We start from the raw sequence: 14362 nt of genomic DNA, 5'->3' as shown, positions 1-14362 counted from the left end.
GAGGGTGACTACTGGTGAAGGTTGTTACTGGTGTGGAGGGTGACTACTGGTGAAGGCTGTGTTGCTGGTGTGGAGGGTGACTACTGGTGAAGTTTGTGTTGCTGGTGTGGAAGGTGACTACTGGTGAAGGTTGTGTTGCAGGTGTGGAGGGTGACTACTGGTGAAGTTTGTGTTGCAGGTGTGGAGGGTGACTATTGGTGAAGGTTGTGTTGCAGGTGTGGAGAGTGACTATTGGTGAAGGTTGTGTTGCTGTTGTGGAGGGTGACTATTGGTGAAGGCTGTGTTGCAGGTGTGGAGGGTGACTACTGGTGAAGGTTGTGTTGCTGGTGTGGAGGGTGACTACTGGTGAAGGTTGTGTTGCTGGTGTGGAGGGTGACTACTGGTGAAGGTTGTGTTGCAGGTGTGGAGGGTGACTACTGGTGAAGGTTGTGTTGCAGGTGTGGAGGATGACTACTGGTGAAGGTTGTGTTGCTGGTGTGGAGGGTGACTACTGGTGAAGGTTGTGTTGCAGGTGTGGAGGGTGACTACTGGTGAAGGTTGTGTTGCAGGTGTGGAGGGTGACTACTGGTGAAGGTTGTGTTGCTGGTGTGGAGGGTGACTACTGGTGAAGGTTGTGTTGCAGGTGTGGAGGGTGACTACTGGTGAAGGTTGTGTTGCTGGTGTGGAGGGTGACTACTGGTGAAGGTTGTGTTGCAGGTGTGGAGGGTGACTACTGGTGAAGGTTGTGTTGCAGGTGTGGAGGGTGAATACTGGTGAAGGTTGTGTTGCAGGTGTGGAGGGTGAATACTGGTGAAGGTTGTGTTGCAGGTGTGGAGGGTGACTAATGGTGAAGGTTGTGTTGCAGGTGTGGAGAGTGACTACTGGTGAAGGTTGTGTTGCTGGTGTGGAGGGTGACTACTGGTGAAGGTTGTGTTGCAGGTGTGGAGGGTGACTACTGGTGAAGGTTGTGTTGCAGGTGTGGAGGGTGACTACTGGTGAAGGTTGTGTTGCTGGTGTGGAGGGTGACTACTGGTGAAGGCTGTGTTGCAGGTGTGGAGGGTGACTACTGGTGAAGGTTGTGTTGCTGGTGAGGAGGGTGATTACTGGTGAAGGCTGTGTTGCTGGTGAGGAAGGTGACTACTGGTGAAGGTTGTGTTGCAGGTGTGGAGGGTGACTACTGGTGAAGGTTGTGTTGCAGGTGTGGAGGGTGACTACTGGTGAAGGTTGTGTTGCTGGTGTGGAGGGTGACTACTGGTGAAGGCTGTGTTGCTGGTGTGGAGGGTGACTACTGGTGAAGGTTGTGTTGCTGGTGTGGAGGGTGACTACTGGTGAAGGCTGTGTTGCTGGTGAGGAAGGTGACTACTGGTGAAGGTTGTGTTGCAGGTGTGGAGGGTGACTACTGGTGAAGGTTGTGTTGCAGGTGTGGAGGGTGACTACTGGTGAAGGTTGTGTTGCTGGTGTGGAGGGTGACTACTGGTGAAGGTTGTGTTGCAGGTGTGGAGGGTGACTACTGGTGAAGGTTGTGTTGCTGGTGTGGAGGGTGACTACTGGTGAAGGTTGTGTTGCAGGTGTGGAGGGTGACTACTGGTGAAGGTTGTGTTGCAGGTGTGGAGGGTGACTACTGGTGAAGGTTGTGTTGCTGGTGTGGAGGGTGACTACTGGTGAAGGTTGTGTTGCTGGTGTGGAGGGTGACTACTGGTAAAGGTTGTGTTGCAGGTGTGGAGGGTGACTACTGGTGAAGGTTGTGTTGCTGGTGTGGAGGGTGACTACTGGTGAAGGTTGTTACTGGTGTGGAGGGTGACTACTGGTGAAGGTTGTGTTGCAGGTGTGGAAGGTGGCTGGAGTTGAACGCTGTGTTGCCATATCTACAGCCACTGTATGTCAACACATGATGTGTTCTCTATGTACCCGGGTGTTGAGATGGGCAGGTCAGGGACCTGAAGCCAGTCTTCTCTATGTACCCGGGTGTTGAGATGGGCAGGTCAGGGACCTGAAGCCAGTCTTCTCTATGTACCCGGGTGTAGAGATGGGCAGGTCAGGGACCTGAAGCCAGTCTTCTCTATGTACCCGGGTGTAGAGATGGGCAGGTCAGGGACCTGAAGCCAGTCTTCTCTATGTACCCGGGTGTAGAGATGGGCAGGTCAGGGACCTGAAGCCAGGTATCCTGATAAAACCTTCACTGAAAGTTTCCTCATCGCTGGCCTCATTAAGAACAAGAGATAGGAGTTTCTCAGTCGCCAGTGGATGCCAGCCACCGAAGGTGCACACAGGGTTCTCATATTTGTTCCAGTAGTGGCACTTGTTTGTTTGTCGTAGTGAAGGGACGTACTCAACTACACTTAACGTCTCACAGTGAGCCATCATCAGTATTATACCTGTAAAACACACCAATTACTCACATATTTTAACATTATAAAGACCTGGTTATTAGGTTCGCATTATGATAATTTCACAACTCATCTATACAATTTATTTGTCGACCAAGTGTTAAAAACTAAAAATTTTGCATACAAAATAACAAAAATTATGCTAATTCAATCACTTGGTTGTTACACACTGTCATTATGTTCACAAAAAAGTTCCTGGGATGAAACTCGGGAACTTTTGTTCATGCACAGAATATTCTGACCACTGACCTCAGGGTAAATATGTTTGTACTATACATGTGTGTGTTTTTATAGTTTCATACATGACTCATGAAATCTTAATAACATGTTTGCAAACAGGTCACAGAATGTGTCGAGCTCAAACCCATGGCAGGAGAGTCCTAAAACTCACAGAGCCACCTGGTTCAGTCACCAGGTAATTTTAGGACTCGCCTGCCATTGTTCGAGCACCATCCTTTCTGTGATTTTATTTCATTAATGACTAGGTGTGTTTAATTGTGACTGAACATGATTATTATTATAATCAAAATGAAGTGCTAAGCCACAAGGGCTATACAGCACGACTGAACATGAGTATTTGATGATGCATGTCTGTGGCAGGAGACGGTATGAGAGGAAGCTCACCGAGGAAGCCAGAGGAGGGTGGGTTGGGGAGGACGTGGGTGTTCGTATGGCTCTGAAGCACATCCCACACCCGCCAGAGGGAGGCTGGGTGCAGCAGATGCATGTCCTCCTGTGGCAGCATCAGTCGTCGACGGAAGTACACGGGGAAGAAGTCAAAGTCCGGTGACCTGTACCACTGCAGGAATGGAAATACTGTACAGTGTACTTATAAATTCCAGTCACTGCCATTATATTTAGCAAATAAAATAAAAATAGAAGATTAGTTAAATTTTTTCATCTGTTTTCCATGAACCAAATTACAAATAATGAAGGTTGCAATGGACTATGTTTAGAAGAGACAGTTAAGTGAATAAATGTATGTGAGAGAAAGACTGTGGAGAGGGGTGGGTATGAGAAGAAGAGAGTGGGATATGAGATATGGAAGAAAGAGATAATGGTGGCTGTGTGAAAAAGAAGAAGAGGATTCACACAGTTGAGTTACTTAACTGTTTTAATTTTTTTAAGGTTATAATGATGACTAATTTCTACTGTAATTTACAGCTAGGCTTTAAATATTGAAATATTACAAAGACCACAATGGAAATAAGTCACTTTGACTTTTTTGGGTTATCCTAAGTAATTTATACATGTTAAACTGTGCATGATAATTGTACTTATGTGTACCTGTACCTAAATAAACTTACTTACATGTGAGGAAGACAGGAGTGTATGTGAAGAACTGGGGAAACAAGAATATAGGAGAGGGACCTGATGTTGGTAGTGAGACAGAGGACATAGTGGAGACAGTCTGTGGGAAAGTGAAGGGTGACCGGCTCACCTCGTCCAGGGAGGCATTATACTTGCAGGGATCCCACACCAGCAACGCCACGCCAGAGTACAGGGGTGAGCCCCAGAAGTCGAAGTTGGGCTTAGTTACAACCTGAGAGTTGATGATTCTCAAGGTTGTCCTCGTACCTACGTCTTCCTCGAACCCCTCGGTGGGTGCGTGGTTGAAGCGTATTACTGCATCGTGGGAGTCTAGGGAACATGAAACACATTACTGCATCATGCCAGTCTGGGGGACACAGTCCAAAACTAAGATTATACCTGTATATTGTTCACCGGAAGAGAATAAAAAGAAAATAACTAAATTACCAATAACAATCATAAATTCAATCCTTCCTGCCAAAGCAGAGTGACCTAACCTAAAGAAGTAAATACAGTACATTTAGTAAGTACCTCCCTGGACGTGCATAGACATCATAATGTAATAATCCACTGATTCAAAGTGCAGGGACTCTATTTTCTCCCTTCAAAACTCAAATCTAGTTAACCGATTTACCTGCATCTCTTAATAGATATTACCTTGCTCACACTCTTACAGGATTTCAAATCATTAAAACTGCTTCTCGTCTTCACTCAAGGACGCTCAATCGTGCCTACTGGACGGTCACAATCCTACTTCTTACACCTTCCTTCCAACCCTTCTTGGGATGTATCTGACATCTTCCATACATCTAAGATTAACATAGGTATCATCATAATTAACCCACCTTGCTGAATCATATTTTTTAAATTATTAACAACCCCTGTTCTACGATTTTAATTGTTTCTTTTATACCACCATATTGTATTCAAATTACTTGTAATCTTATTCTCTACATAATTACAGTGCCTCGTGTCTCTCTGCTACAACATAAACCATCATCCTTCACACTCATAAGTGTGCGTGTGCATGCGTGTGTACTCACCTATTTGTACTCACCTATTTGTGGTTGCAGGGGTCGATACTCAGCTCCTGGCCCCGCCTCTTCACTGATCGCTACTGGGTCCTCTCTCTCTCTGCCTCCTGAGCTTTGTCATACCTCTTCTTAAAACTATGTATGGTTGCTGCCTCCACTACTTCACTTGCTAGGCTATTCCACTTGCTGACAACTCTATGACTGAAGAAATACTTCCTAACGTCCCTGTGACTCGTCTGAGTCTTCAGCTTCCAGTTGTGACCCCTTGTCCCTGTGTCCCCTCTCTGGAACATCCTATCTCTGTCCACCTTGTCTATTCCCCGCAGTATCTTGTATGTCGTTATCATGTCTTCCCTGACCCTTCTGTCCTCCAGTGTCGTCAGTCCGATTTCCCTTAACCTTTCCTCGTACGACATTCCCTTGAGCTCTGGGACTAGCCTTGTTGCAAACCTTTGTACTTTCTCTAACTTCTTGACGTGTTTGACCAGGTGTGGGTTCCAGACTGGTGCTGCATACTCCAGTATGGGCCTAACATACACAGTGTACAGTGTCTTGAACGATTCCTTATTAAGGTATCGGAACGCTATTCTCAGGTTTGCCAGGCGCCCGTATGCTGCAGCAGTTATTTGGTTGATGTGTGCCTCCGGTGATGTGCTCGGTGTTATGGTCACCCCAAGGTCTTTCTCCCTGAGTGAGGTCTGTAGTCTTTGTCCACCTAGCCTATACTCTGTCTGCGGTCTTCTTTGCCCCTCCCCAATCTTCATGACTTTGCATTTGGCTGGACTGAATTTGAGAAGCCAGTTACTGGACCACATGTCCAGCCTGTCCAGGTCTGTTTGCAGTCCTGCCTCATCCTCGTCCGATTTAATTCTTCTCATCAACTTCACGTCATCTGCGAACAGGGACACTTCAGAGTCTATTCCTTCCATCATGTCGTTCACATATATCAAAAATAGCACTGGTCCTAGAACTGACCCCTGTGGGACCCCGCTCGTAACAGGCGCCCACTGTGATACCTCTTCACGTACCATGACTCGTTGCTGCCTCCTTGTCAGGTATTCCCTTATCCATTGCAGTGCCCTCCCTTTTACATGTGCCTGATCCTCCACCTTCTGCACTAATCTCTTGTGGGAAACTGTGTCAAAGGCCTTCCTGCAGTCTAGGAAAACGCAATCTACCCACCCATCTCTCTCGTGTCTTACTTCTGCTACCTTGTCATAAACTCCAGGAGGTTTGTGATACAAGATTTGCCTTCCATGAACCCATGCTGGTTTTCATTTATAATCTTGTTCCTTTCCAGGTGTTCGACCACTCTCCTCCTGATAATCTTCTCCATGACTTTGCACACAATACATGTCAGAGACACAGGTCTGTAGTTTAGTGCCTCGTTTCTGTTTCCTTTCTTAAATATGGGGACTACATTAGCTGTCTTCCATTTCTCAGGTAGTTGCCCAGTTTCAAGGGATGTGTTGAAGATTGTGGTTAGAGGCACGCACAGCATCTCTGCTCCTTCTCTAAGGACCCATGGGGAGATGTCCGGTCCCATCGCCTTTGAGGTGTCAAGGTCACCTAAGAGCTTCTTCGCCTCCTCCTCAGTTGTTCGTATGTCATCCAACACTTGTTGGTATATTCCCTCTTGATGTTCCCTTCTGTGCTGTCTTCCCACACCCCATCCTGTCTCTACTGTAAAAACTTCCTTAAATCTCCTGTTCAGCTCCTCACATACCTCCTGATCATTTCTTGTGAGTTCTCCACCTTCTGTCCTTAATCTGATCACCTGGTCTTTGACTGTTGTCTTCCTCCTGAAGTGGCTATACAACAGATTCGGGTCAGTCTTGATTCTCGATGCTATGTCATTTTCATACTGTCGCTGGTCTTCCCTCCTTACCTGTGCATACTCATTCCTGGCTCTGTGACTGGTCTCCCTATTTTCGTGTGTTCTCTGCCTTCTGTACTTTTTCCATTCTCTATTGCACTTTGTTTTTGCCTCCTTACACCATCAGGAAAACCAGGGGCTCGTTCTGGTCTTCCCGTTGTTACTGTTGCCCTTGGGAATAAACCTTTCCACTGCCTCCTTGCATTTTGTTGTTACATATTCCATCATTTCATTTACTGGCTTTCCAGCCAGTTCTCTGTCCCACTGGACCTCCTGCAGGAAGTTCTTCAACCCTATGTAGTCCCCTCTTTTATAGTCAGGCTTTTCCCATTCAACTCCTGTTATTCTCTCCACTTGCAGCTCTACTATGTATTCAAAGCACAGAACCACATGGTCGCTAGCTCCTAGGGGACTCTCATACTTGATGTCCTCAATGTCTGAGCTGCCCAGGGTGAACACAAAGTCCAATCTTGCTGGTTCATCCTCCCCTCTCACTCTGGTAGTGTCCTTAACATGTTGGTGCATGAGGTTTTCCAGCACCACGTCCAGCATCCTGGCTCTCCATGTTTCGGGACCCCCATGTGGCTCCAGGTTTTCCCAGTCAATCTCCCTGTGGTTGAAATCCCCCATAACCAGCAACTTTGCTCTGCTGGAATGAGCTCTTCTTGCCACCTCAGCAAGTGTGTCCACCACTGCTCTGTTGCTCTCTTCATATTCCTCTCTTGGCCTCCTGCAGTTCTGTGGTGGATAATACATCACTGCAATAACCACTTTGTGTTCCCCAGACTGAAGTGTACCTGCTACGTAGTCTCTTTCTCCCGTCTCATCTATGCCTTCCATTTTCTCGAATTTCCATCTGTTTTTTACGAGCAGAGCAACCCCACCTCCCCCCCTGCCCCTTCTATCTTTCCTCATGATCTGGTATCCTGGTGGGAAGATTGCATCTGTTATTGTCTCTGTGAGTTTTGTTTCTGTAACTGCTATGATGTCTGGGGACTTCTCATTGATTCTTTCTTGCCATTCCTCATGTTTATTCGTTAATCCATCTGCATTTGTGTACCAAACCTTCAACTTCTGTTCTAATACTGTAACTGTGGTGCGGGGGGTGGAAACAGAGGGATCGGTGTGTGATGGTTGGTTTGGATTGTTCAGTTGCCTTGGGGGTGCCGTGGCCGGAGTCCTTCTGCAGATGTTTCTGGGGGGTGTGCTTGTCCTTCCATTTGATCCTGGGTTATTCTGCTCTCCTTTTTCATTTCCTCCCATTTCTCCTTTCGTTTTTGAACTCTCTCTTTCATCGTCTTCCTTTCGTCCTGTGTTCTGTCTCGATCGAGGTACACACTCCAGAACTCCTGCTTGCCTCTCAGCCGTGCTTTCTCCTGCAGGATCATGGTTCGGGTTGATTCTGCCTTGAAAATTACTTTGAGAGGCCGATTCCTTTTCTTTGTGAACCACCCAATTCTCCGAAAATTTGCCACCTGGGTCATGTCCCCCTCACCTATCACCTTCATGATATCTTCAATCGCTTTTTTCTCCTCCTGCTTTCTTTCATCACAAGTTTCCCCTTTAGCTTCGTCTAGCCCATAGACAAACACGGATCTCTCCCTTTCCACCTCCCACTGTGACTCCCATTGCATCCTCTGATGTGTTTTAGTTCCTTCCCATGGAGTGTTCCTTCCTTCAGTCCCTTCCCTAGTTATGGCCCCTATGCTTCTTGGTTTGTCCTTCCTGCTCACCTGTTCCTGGCCCCCACAGGTATCTGGTAAGGTCCTTGGACATGTCCTAGTTCCTTCAGTGTGTGTGTGTGTGTATGTGTGTGTGTGTGTGTGTGTGTGTGTATGTGTGTGTGTGTGTGTGTGTGTGTGTGTGTGTGTGTGTGTGTGTGTGTGTGTGTGTGTGTGTGTGTGTGTGAGTGTGAGATTCAACAATCAATATTTGCACCAATAACTCATTACAGTTGTGACCGGGTTGTGGAAGTGTGAATTGCTCATTGGTCTGTAATTTGTTCATGATTGTAGCCATGTATTAACGTAAGTAACCATTCTTACAGGATTCATTACCTTTGAATCTTGTGAGTTCATTACCTTTGTACCTAGTTCAGCTATCAAAACTTTGGGGGCCCAGTCCCTGGACCCATTACGTACCTCTGTAATCTGTAAATACCTTTGTAACTTGTCATGATTGTGACCAGACCTGCCTGGAGTTCATTACATTTGTAAATTGTGAGTTCATTACCTTTGTAAATTGTGAGTTCATTACCTCTGTAACTTGCACAGCTATCAAAACTTTGGAGTCCAGTCCCTGGACCAATTATGTACCTCTGTAATCTTTTGACTACCGCCCACATGATGGGTATGTGGTGACTACCGCCCACAGGATGGGTATGTGGTGACTACTGCCCACATGATGGGTATGTGGTGACTACTGCCCACAGGATGGGTAAGTGGTGACTACTGCCCACAGGATGGGTAAGTGATGACTACCGCCCACATGATGGGTATGTGGTGACTACCGCCCACAGGATGGGTATGTGGTGACTACCGCCCACAGGATGGGTATGTGGTGACTACCACCCACATGATGGGTATGTGGTGACTACCGCCCACAGGATGGGCATGTGGTGACTACTGCCCACATGATGGGTATGTGGTGACTACCGCCCACATGATGGGTATGTGGTGACTACCACCCACAGGATGGGTATGGGGTGCATAATAAACATATTAAACTAACTTCACACCCAGACTAAATCTCAACACAACTTGCTATACCCGAATAAATTTCTTTTTTTTTTTCATCCACTAACACAGCATTTCTCAACCAGTGGGCTGCAGAATGTCATGGAGTGGCATGATTAATAGTGAACTCAACTCACATAGTGTCCGTGGTTCGATACCCAGCACGGGCGGATATGCTGTACTCGTTCCCTTACACCTACTGCCGTTGTTCACCTAGCAGTAAGTAGGTACCTGGGTGTTATTCAACTGTTGTAGGTAGCATCCTGGGGAACATGATTAAAGGATCCCAGTGGAAGTAAGACAGACAGTCCTTTGTGTCGCACTGACATTCTTGGGTTATCCTGACTGGGTAACCTTTCCCGGCTTAAAAATCTAAAAAAAAAAAAAAAAAAAAAAACTTACCTTATATCAAACGTTGGGGCACTGGGGGTAAATTATCCCAAATGGGATAAAAATAAAAATCTCCGGGGTAATGCAGGATCAATAAACATAAATAATATTGCACAAAAAATTATTTAATAAGTTAGTTTAATATGTTTATTATGCACCCCATACCCATCCTGTGGGCGGTAGTCAAAAGATTACAGAGATACATAATTGGCCCAGGGACTGGACTCCAAAATTTTGATAGGCGAGCAAGTTACAGAGGTAATGAACTCGCAATTACAAAGGTAATGAACTCACAATTTACAAAGGTAATGAACTCCAGGTAGACCTGGTCACAATCATGACAAGTTACAAAGGTATTTACAGATTACAGAGGTACGTAATGGGTCCAGGGACTGGGCCCCCCAAAGTTTTGATAGCTGAACTAGGTACAAAGGTAATGAACTCACAAGTTACAAAGGTAATGACTCCTGTAAGAATAGTTACTTACGTTTATACATGGCTACAATTATGAACAAATTATAGAGTAATGAGCAATTCACACTTCCACACCCGGTCACAACTGTAATGAGTTATTGGTGCAAATATTGATTGTTGTGTCACACACACACACACACACACACACACACACACACACTCATACACACACTCATACACACACACATGTGCACACACTCACACACACACACACACACACACACACACACACACACACACACACACACACAGTGAAGAGGCAGGGCCAGGAGCTGAGTCTCGACCCCTGCAACCACAATTAGGTGAGTACAATTAGGTGAGTACACACACTCATACACACACACACAAGCGGGGTTCCACAGGGGTCAGTCCTAGGACCTGTGCTGTTCTTGGTATATGTGAACGACATAACGGAAGGGATAGACTCAGAAGTGTCCTTGTTTGCAGATGATGCGAAGTTAATGAGAAGAATCAAATCGGATGAGGATCAGGCAGGACTACAAAGAGACCTGGACAGGCTACAAGCCTGGTCCAGCAACTGGCTCCTTGAATTTAACCCTGCCAAATGCAAAGTCATGAAGATTGGGGAAGGGCAAAGAAGACCGCAGACACAATATAGTTTAGATGGCCAAAGACTGCAAACCTCACTCAAGGAAAAAGATCTGGGGGTGAGTATAACACTGAGCATATCTCCTGAGGCGCACATCAATCAGATAACTGCTGTGGCATACGGGCGCCTGGCAAACTTACGGATAGCGTTCCGATACCTCAGTAAGGATTCGTTTAAGACTCTGTATACCATTTACGTCAAGCCCATACTGGAGTATGCAGCACCAGTTTGGAATCCACACCTAGTCAAGCATGTCAAGAAATTAGAGAAAGTGCAAAGGTTTGCAACAAGACTAGTCCCAGAGCTATGGGGATTGTCCTACAAAGAAAGGTTGAGGGAAATCGGCCTGACGACACTGGAGGACAGGAGGGTCAGGGGAGACATGATAACGACATATAAAATACTGTGCGGAATAGACAAGGTGGACAAAGACGGAATGTTCCAGAGAAGGGACACAGACACAAGAGGTCACAATTGGAAGTTGAAGACTCAGATGAATCAAAGGGATGTTAGGAAGTATTTCTTCAGTCATAGAGTAGTCAGGCTGTGGAATAGCCTAGAAAGTGATGTAGTGGAGGCGGGAACCATACATAGTTTTAAGGCGAGGTATGATAGAGCTCATGGGGCAGGGAGAGAGAGAGGACCTAGTAGCAATCAGCGAAGAGATGGGGCCAGGAGCTGTGACTCGAGCCCTGCAACCATAAATAGGTGAGTACAAATAGGTGAGTACACACTCTCACACACACGCACGCACACGCACGCACACACGCACACACACATGCACACACACGCACACATAACACTTAATAAGGAATCATTCAGGACCCTGTACACCGTGTACGTTAGGCCCATATTGGAGTATGCGGCACCAGTTTGGAACCCACACCTAGCCAAGCACGTAAAGAAACTAGAGAAAGTACAAAGGTTTGCAACAAGACTAGTCCCAGAGCTAAGAGGTATGTCCTACGAGGAGAGGTTAAGGGAAATCAACCTGACGACACTGGAGGACAGGAGAGATAGGGGGGACATGATAATGACATACAAAATACTGAGAGGAATTGACAAGGTGGACAAAGACAGGATGTTCCAGAGATTGGACACAGTAACAAGGGGACACAGTTGGAAGCTGAATACACAGATGAATCACAGGGATGTTAGGAAGTATTTCTTCAGCCACAGAGTAGTCAGTAAGTGGAATAGTTTGGGAAGCGATGTAGTGGAGGCAGGATCCATACATAGCTTTAAGCAGAGGTATGATAAAGCTCACGGCTCAGGGAGAGTGACCTAGTAGCAATCAGTGAAGAGGCGGGGCCAGGAGCTCGGACTCGACCCCCGCAACCTCAACTAGGTGAGTACATACACACACACACGCGTGCACACGAACACACACACACACACACACACACATACACACACACGCACACGAACACACACACATGCGCACACGTACTCATATACAACAGGCCTAGTGTCTAATCGACATGTGCCAAGGACAAAATGGTAACTAACACACACACATGCGTGCACACGAACACGAACACGAACACACACACACACACACACACACACGCACACGTACTCATATACAACAGGCCTAGTGTCTAATCGACATGTGCCTAGGACAAAATGGTAACTAACACATACACACACACACACACACACACACACACACACACACACACACACACACACACAAACACACACACACACACACACACACACGCACACAATCACGCACACACACACACACACACACACACACAAGCACACACACACACACACACACACACACACACACACACACACACACACACACACACACACACACACACACTAACACACATGTTGGATGTGGTGCTGGAAAACCTCATGCACCAACATGTTAAGGACACTATCAGAGAGGGGAGGATGAACCAGCAAGATTGGACCTTGTGTTCACCATGGGCAGTTCAGACATTGAAGACATCACATATGAGAGTCCCCTAGGAGCTAGTGACCACGTGGTTCTGTGCTTTGAATACATAGTAGAGTTGCAAGTGGAGAGAGTAACAGAAGTTGAATGGGAAAAGACTGACTATAAAAGAGGGGACTACATAGGGTTGAGGAACTTCCTGCAGGAGGTTCCGAGGGACAGAGAACTGGCAGGAAAGCCAGTAAATGAAATGATGGAATATGTAACAACAAAATGCAAGGAGGCAGTGGAAAGGTTTATTCCCAAGGGCAACAGAAACAATGGGAAGACCAGAACGAGCCCCTGGTTTACCAGACGGTGTAAGGAGGCAAAAACAAAGTGCAATAGAAAATAGAAAAAGTACAGAAGGCAGAGAACACATGAAAATAGGGAGATTAGTCACAGAGCCAGGAACGAGAATGCACAGGTAAGGAGGGAGGCCCAGTGACTATGAAAATAACATAGCGTCGAAAATCAAGACTGACACGAAACTGCTGTATAGCCACATCAGGAGGAAAACAACAAAGACCAGGTGATCAGACTGAGGACAGAAGGTGGAGAACTCACAAGAAATGATCAGGAGGTATGTGAGGAGCTAAACAGGAGATTTACGGAAGTTTTTACAGTAGAGACAGGAAGGGCTCTGGGAAGACAGCACAGAACGGAACATCAAGAGGGAATATACCAACAAGTGTTGGATGACATACGAACAACCGAGGAGGAGGTGCAGAAGCTGCTAAGTGACCTTCATACCTCAAAGGCGATGGGACTGGACAACATCTCCCCGTGGGTCCTTAGAGAAGGAGCAGAGATGCTGTCCGTGCCCCTAACCACAATCTTCAACACATCCCTTGAAACTGGGCAACTACCTGAAAAATGAAAGACAGCAAATGTAGTCCCCATATTTAAGAAAGGAAACAGAAATGAGGCACTAAACTACAGACATGTGTCTCTGACATGTATTGTGTGCAAAGTCATGGAGAAGATTATCAGGAGGAGAGTGGTCGAACACCTGGAGTGGAACAAGATTATAAATGAAAACCAGCATGGGTTCATGGAAGGCAAATCCTGTGTCACAAACCTTCTGGAGTTTTATGACAAGGTAACAGAAGTAAGACACGAGAGAGAGGGGTTGGTTGATTGCATTTTCCTAGACTGCAGGAAGGCCTTTGACACAGTTCCCCACAAGAGATTAGTGCAGAATCTGGAGGATCAGGCGCATATAACAGGGAGGGCGCTGCAATGGATCAGGGAATACCTGACAAGGAAGCAACAACGAGTCATGGTACGTGAAGAGGTATCACAGTGGGCGCCTGTGACGAGTGGGGTCCCACAGGGGTCAGTTCTAGGACCAGTGCTATTTTTGATATATGCGAACGACATGATGGAAGGAATAGACTCTGAAGTGTCCCTATTCGCAGATGATGTGAAGCTGATGAGAAGAATTAAATCGGATGAGGATGAGGCAGGACTGCAAAGAGACCTGGACAGGCTGGACATGTGGTCGAGAAACTGGCTTCTCGAATTCAACCCTGCCAAATGCAAAGTCATGAAGATTGGGGAGGAGCAAAGAAGATTGCAGACAGAGTATAGGCTAGGTGGCCAAAGACTACAG

General features: G+C 46.5%; 1 protein-coding gene across 2 annotated transcripts in view; it reads right to left on the bottom strand.

Moving 5' to 3' along the window:
• Positions 1–1609: 1609 nt before the first annotated feature.
• SiaT (beta-galactoside-a-2,6-sialyltransferase) overlaps positions 1610–14362 on the bottom strand; it is a 112233-nt gene continuing 99480 nt past the window's right edge. For both annotated transcript variants that reach the window (XM_070085259.1, XM_070085260.1), the window contains 3 exons: positions 3808–4007; positions 2991–3165; positions 1610–2354 (listed from right to left, as the gene is read on the bottom strand). In XM_070085259.1, coding sequence (XP_069941360.1) covers positions 2092–2354; positions 2991–3165; positions 3808–4007 — 638 coding nt within the window. In that variant the 3' untranslated portion in view covers positions 1610–2091. The remainder of the gene's footprint in view (positions 2355–2990; positions 3166–3807; positions 4008–14362) is intronic.

The sequence above is a fragment of the Cherax quadricarinatus genome, chromosome 15 (genome assembly GCF_038502225.1).
Source record: "Cherax quadricarinatus isolate ZL_2023a chromosome 15, ASM3850222v1, whole genome shotgun sequence".
Taxonomy (NCBI): Eukaryota; Metazoa; Arthropoda; class Malacostraca; order Decapoda; family Parastacidae; genus Cherax; species Cherax quadricarinatus.
Note: the sequence above shows the minus strand (reverse complement) of the source record. Positions and strands in the feature narration are given on the sequence as shown.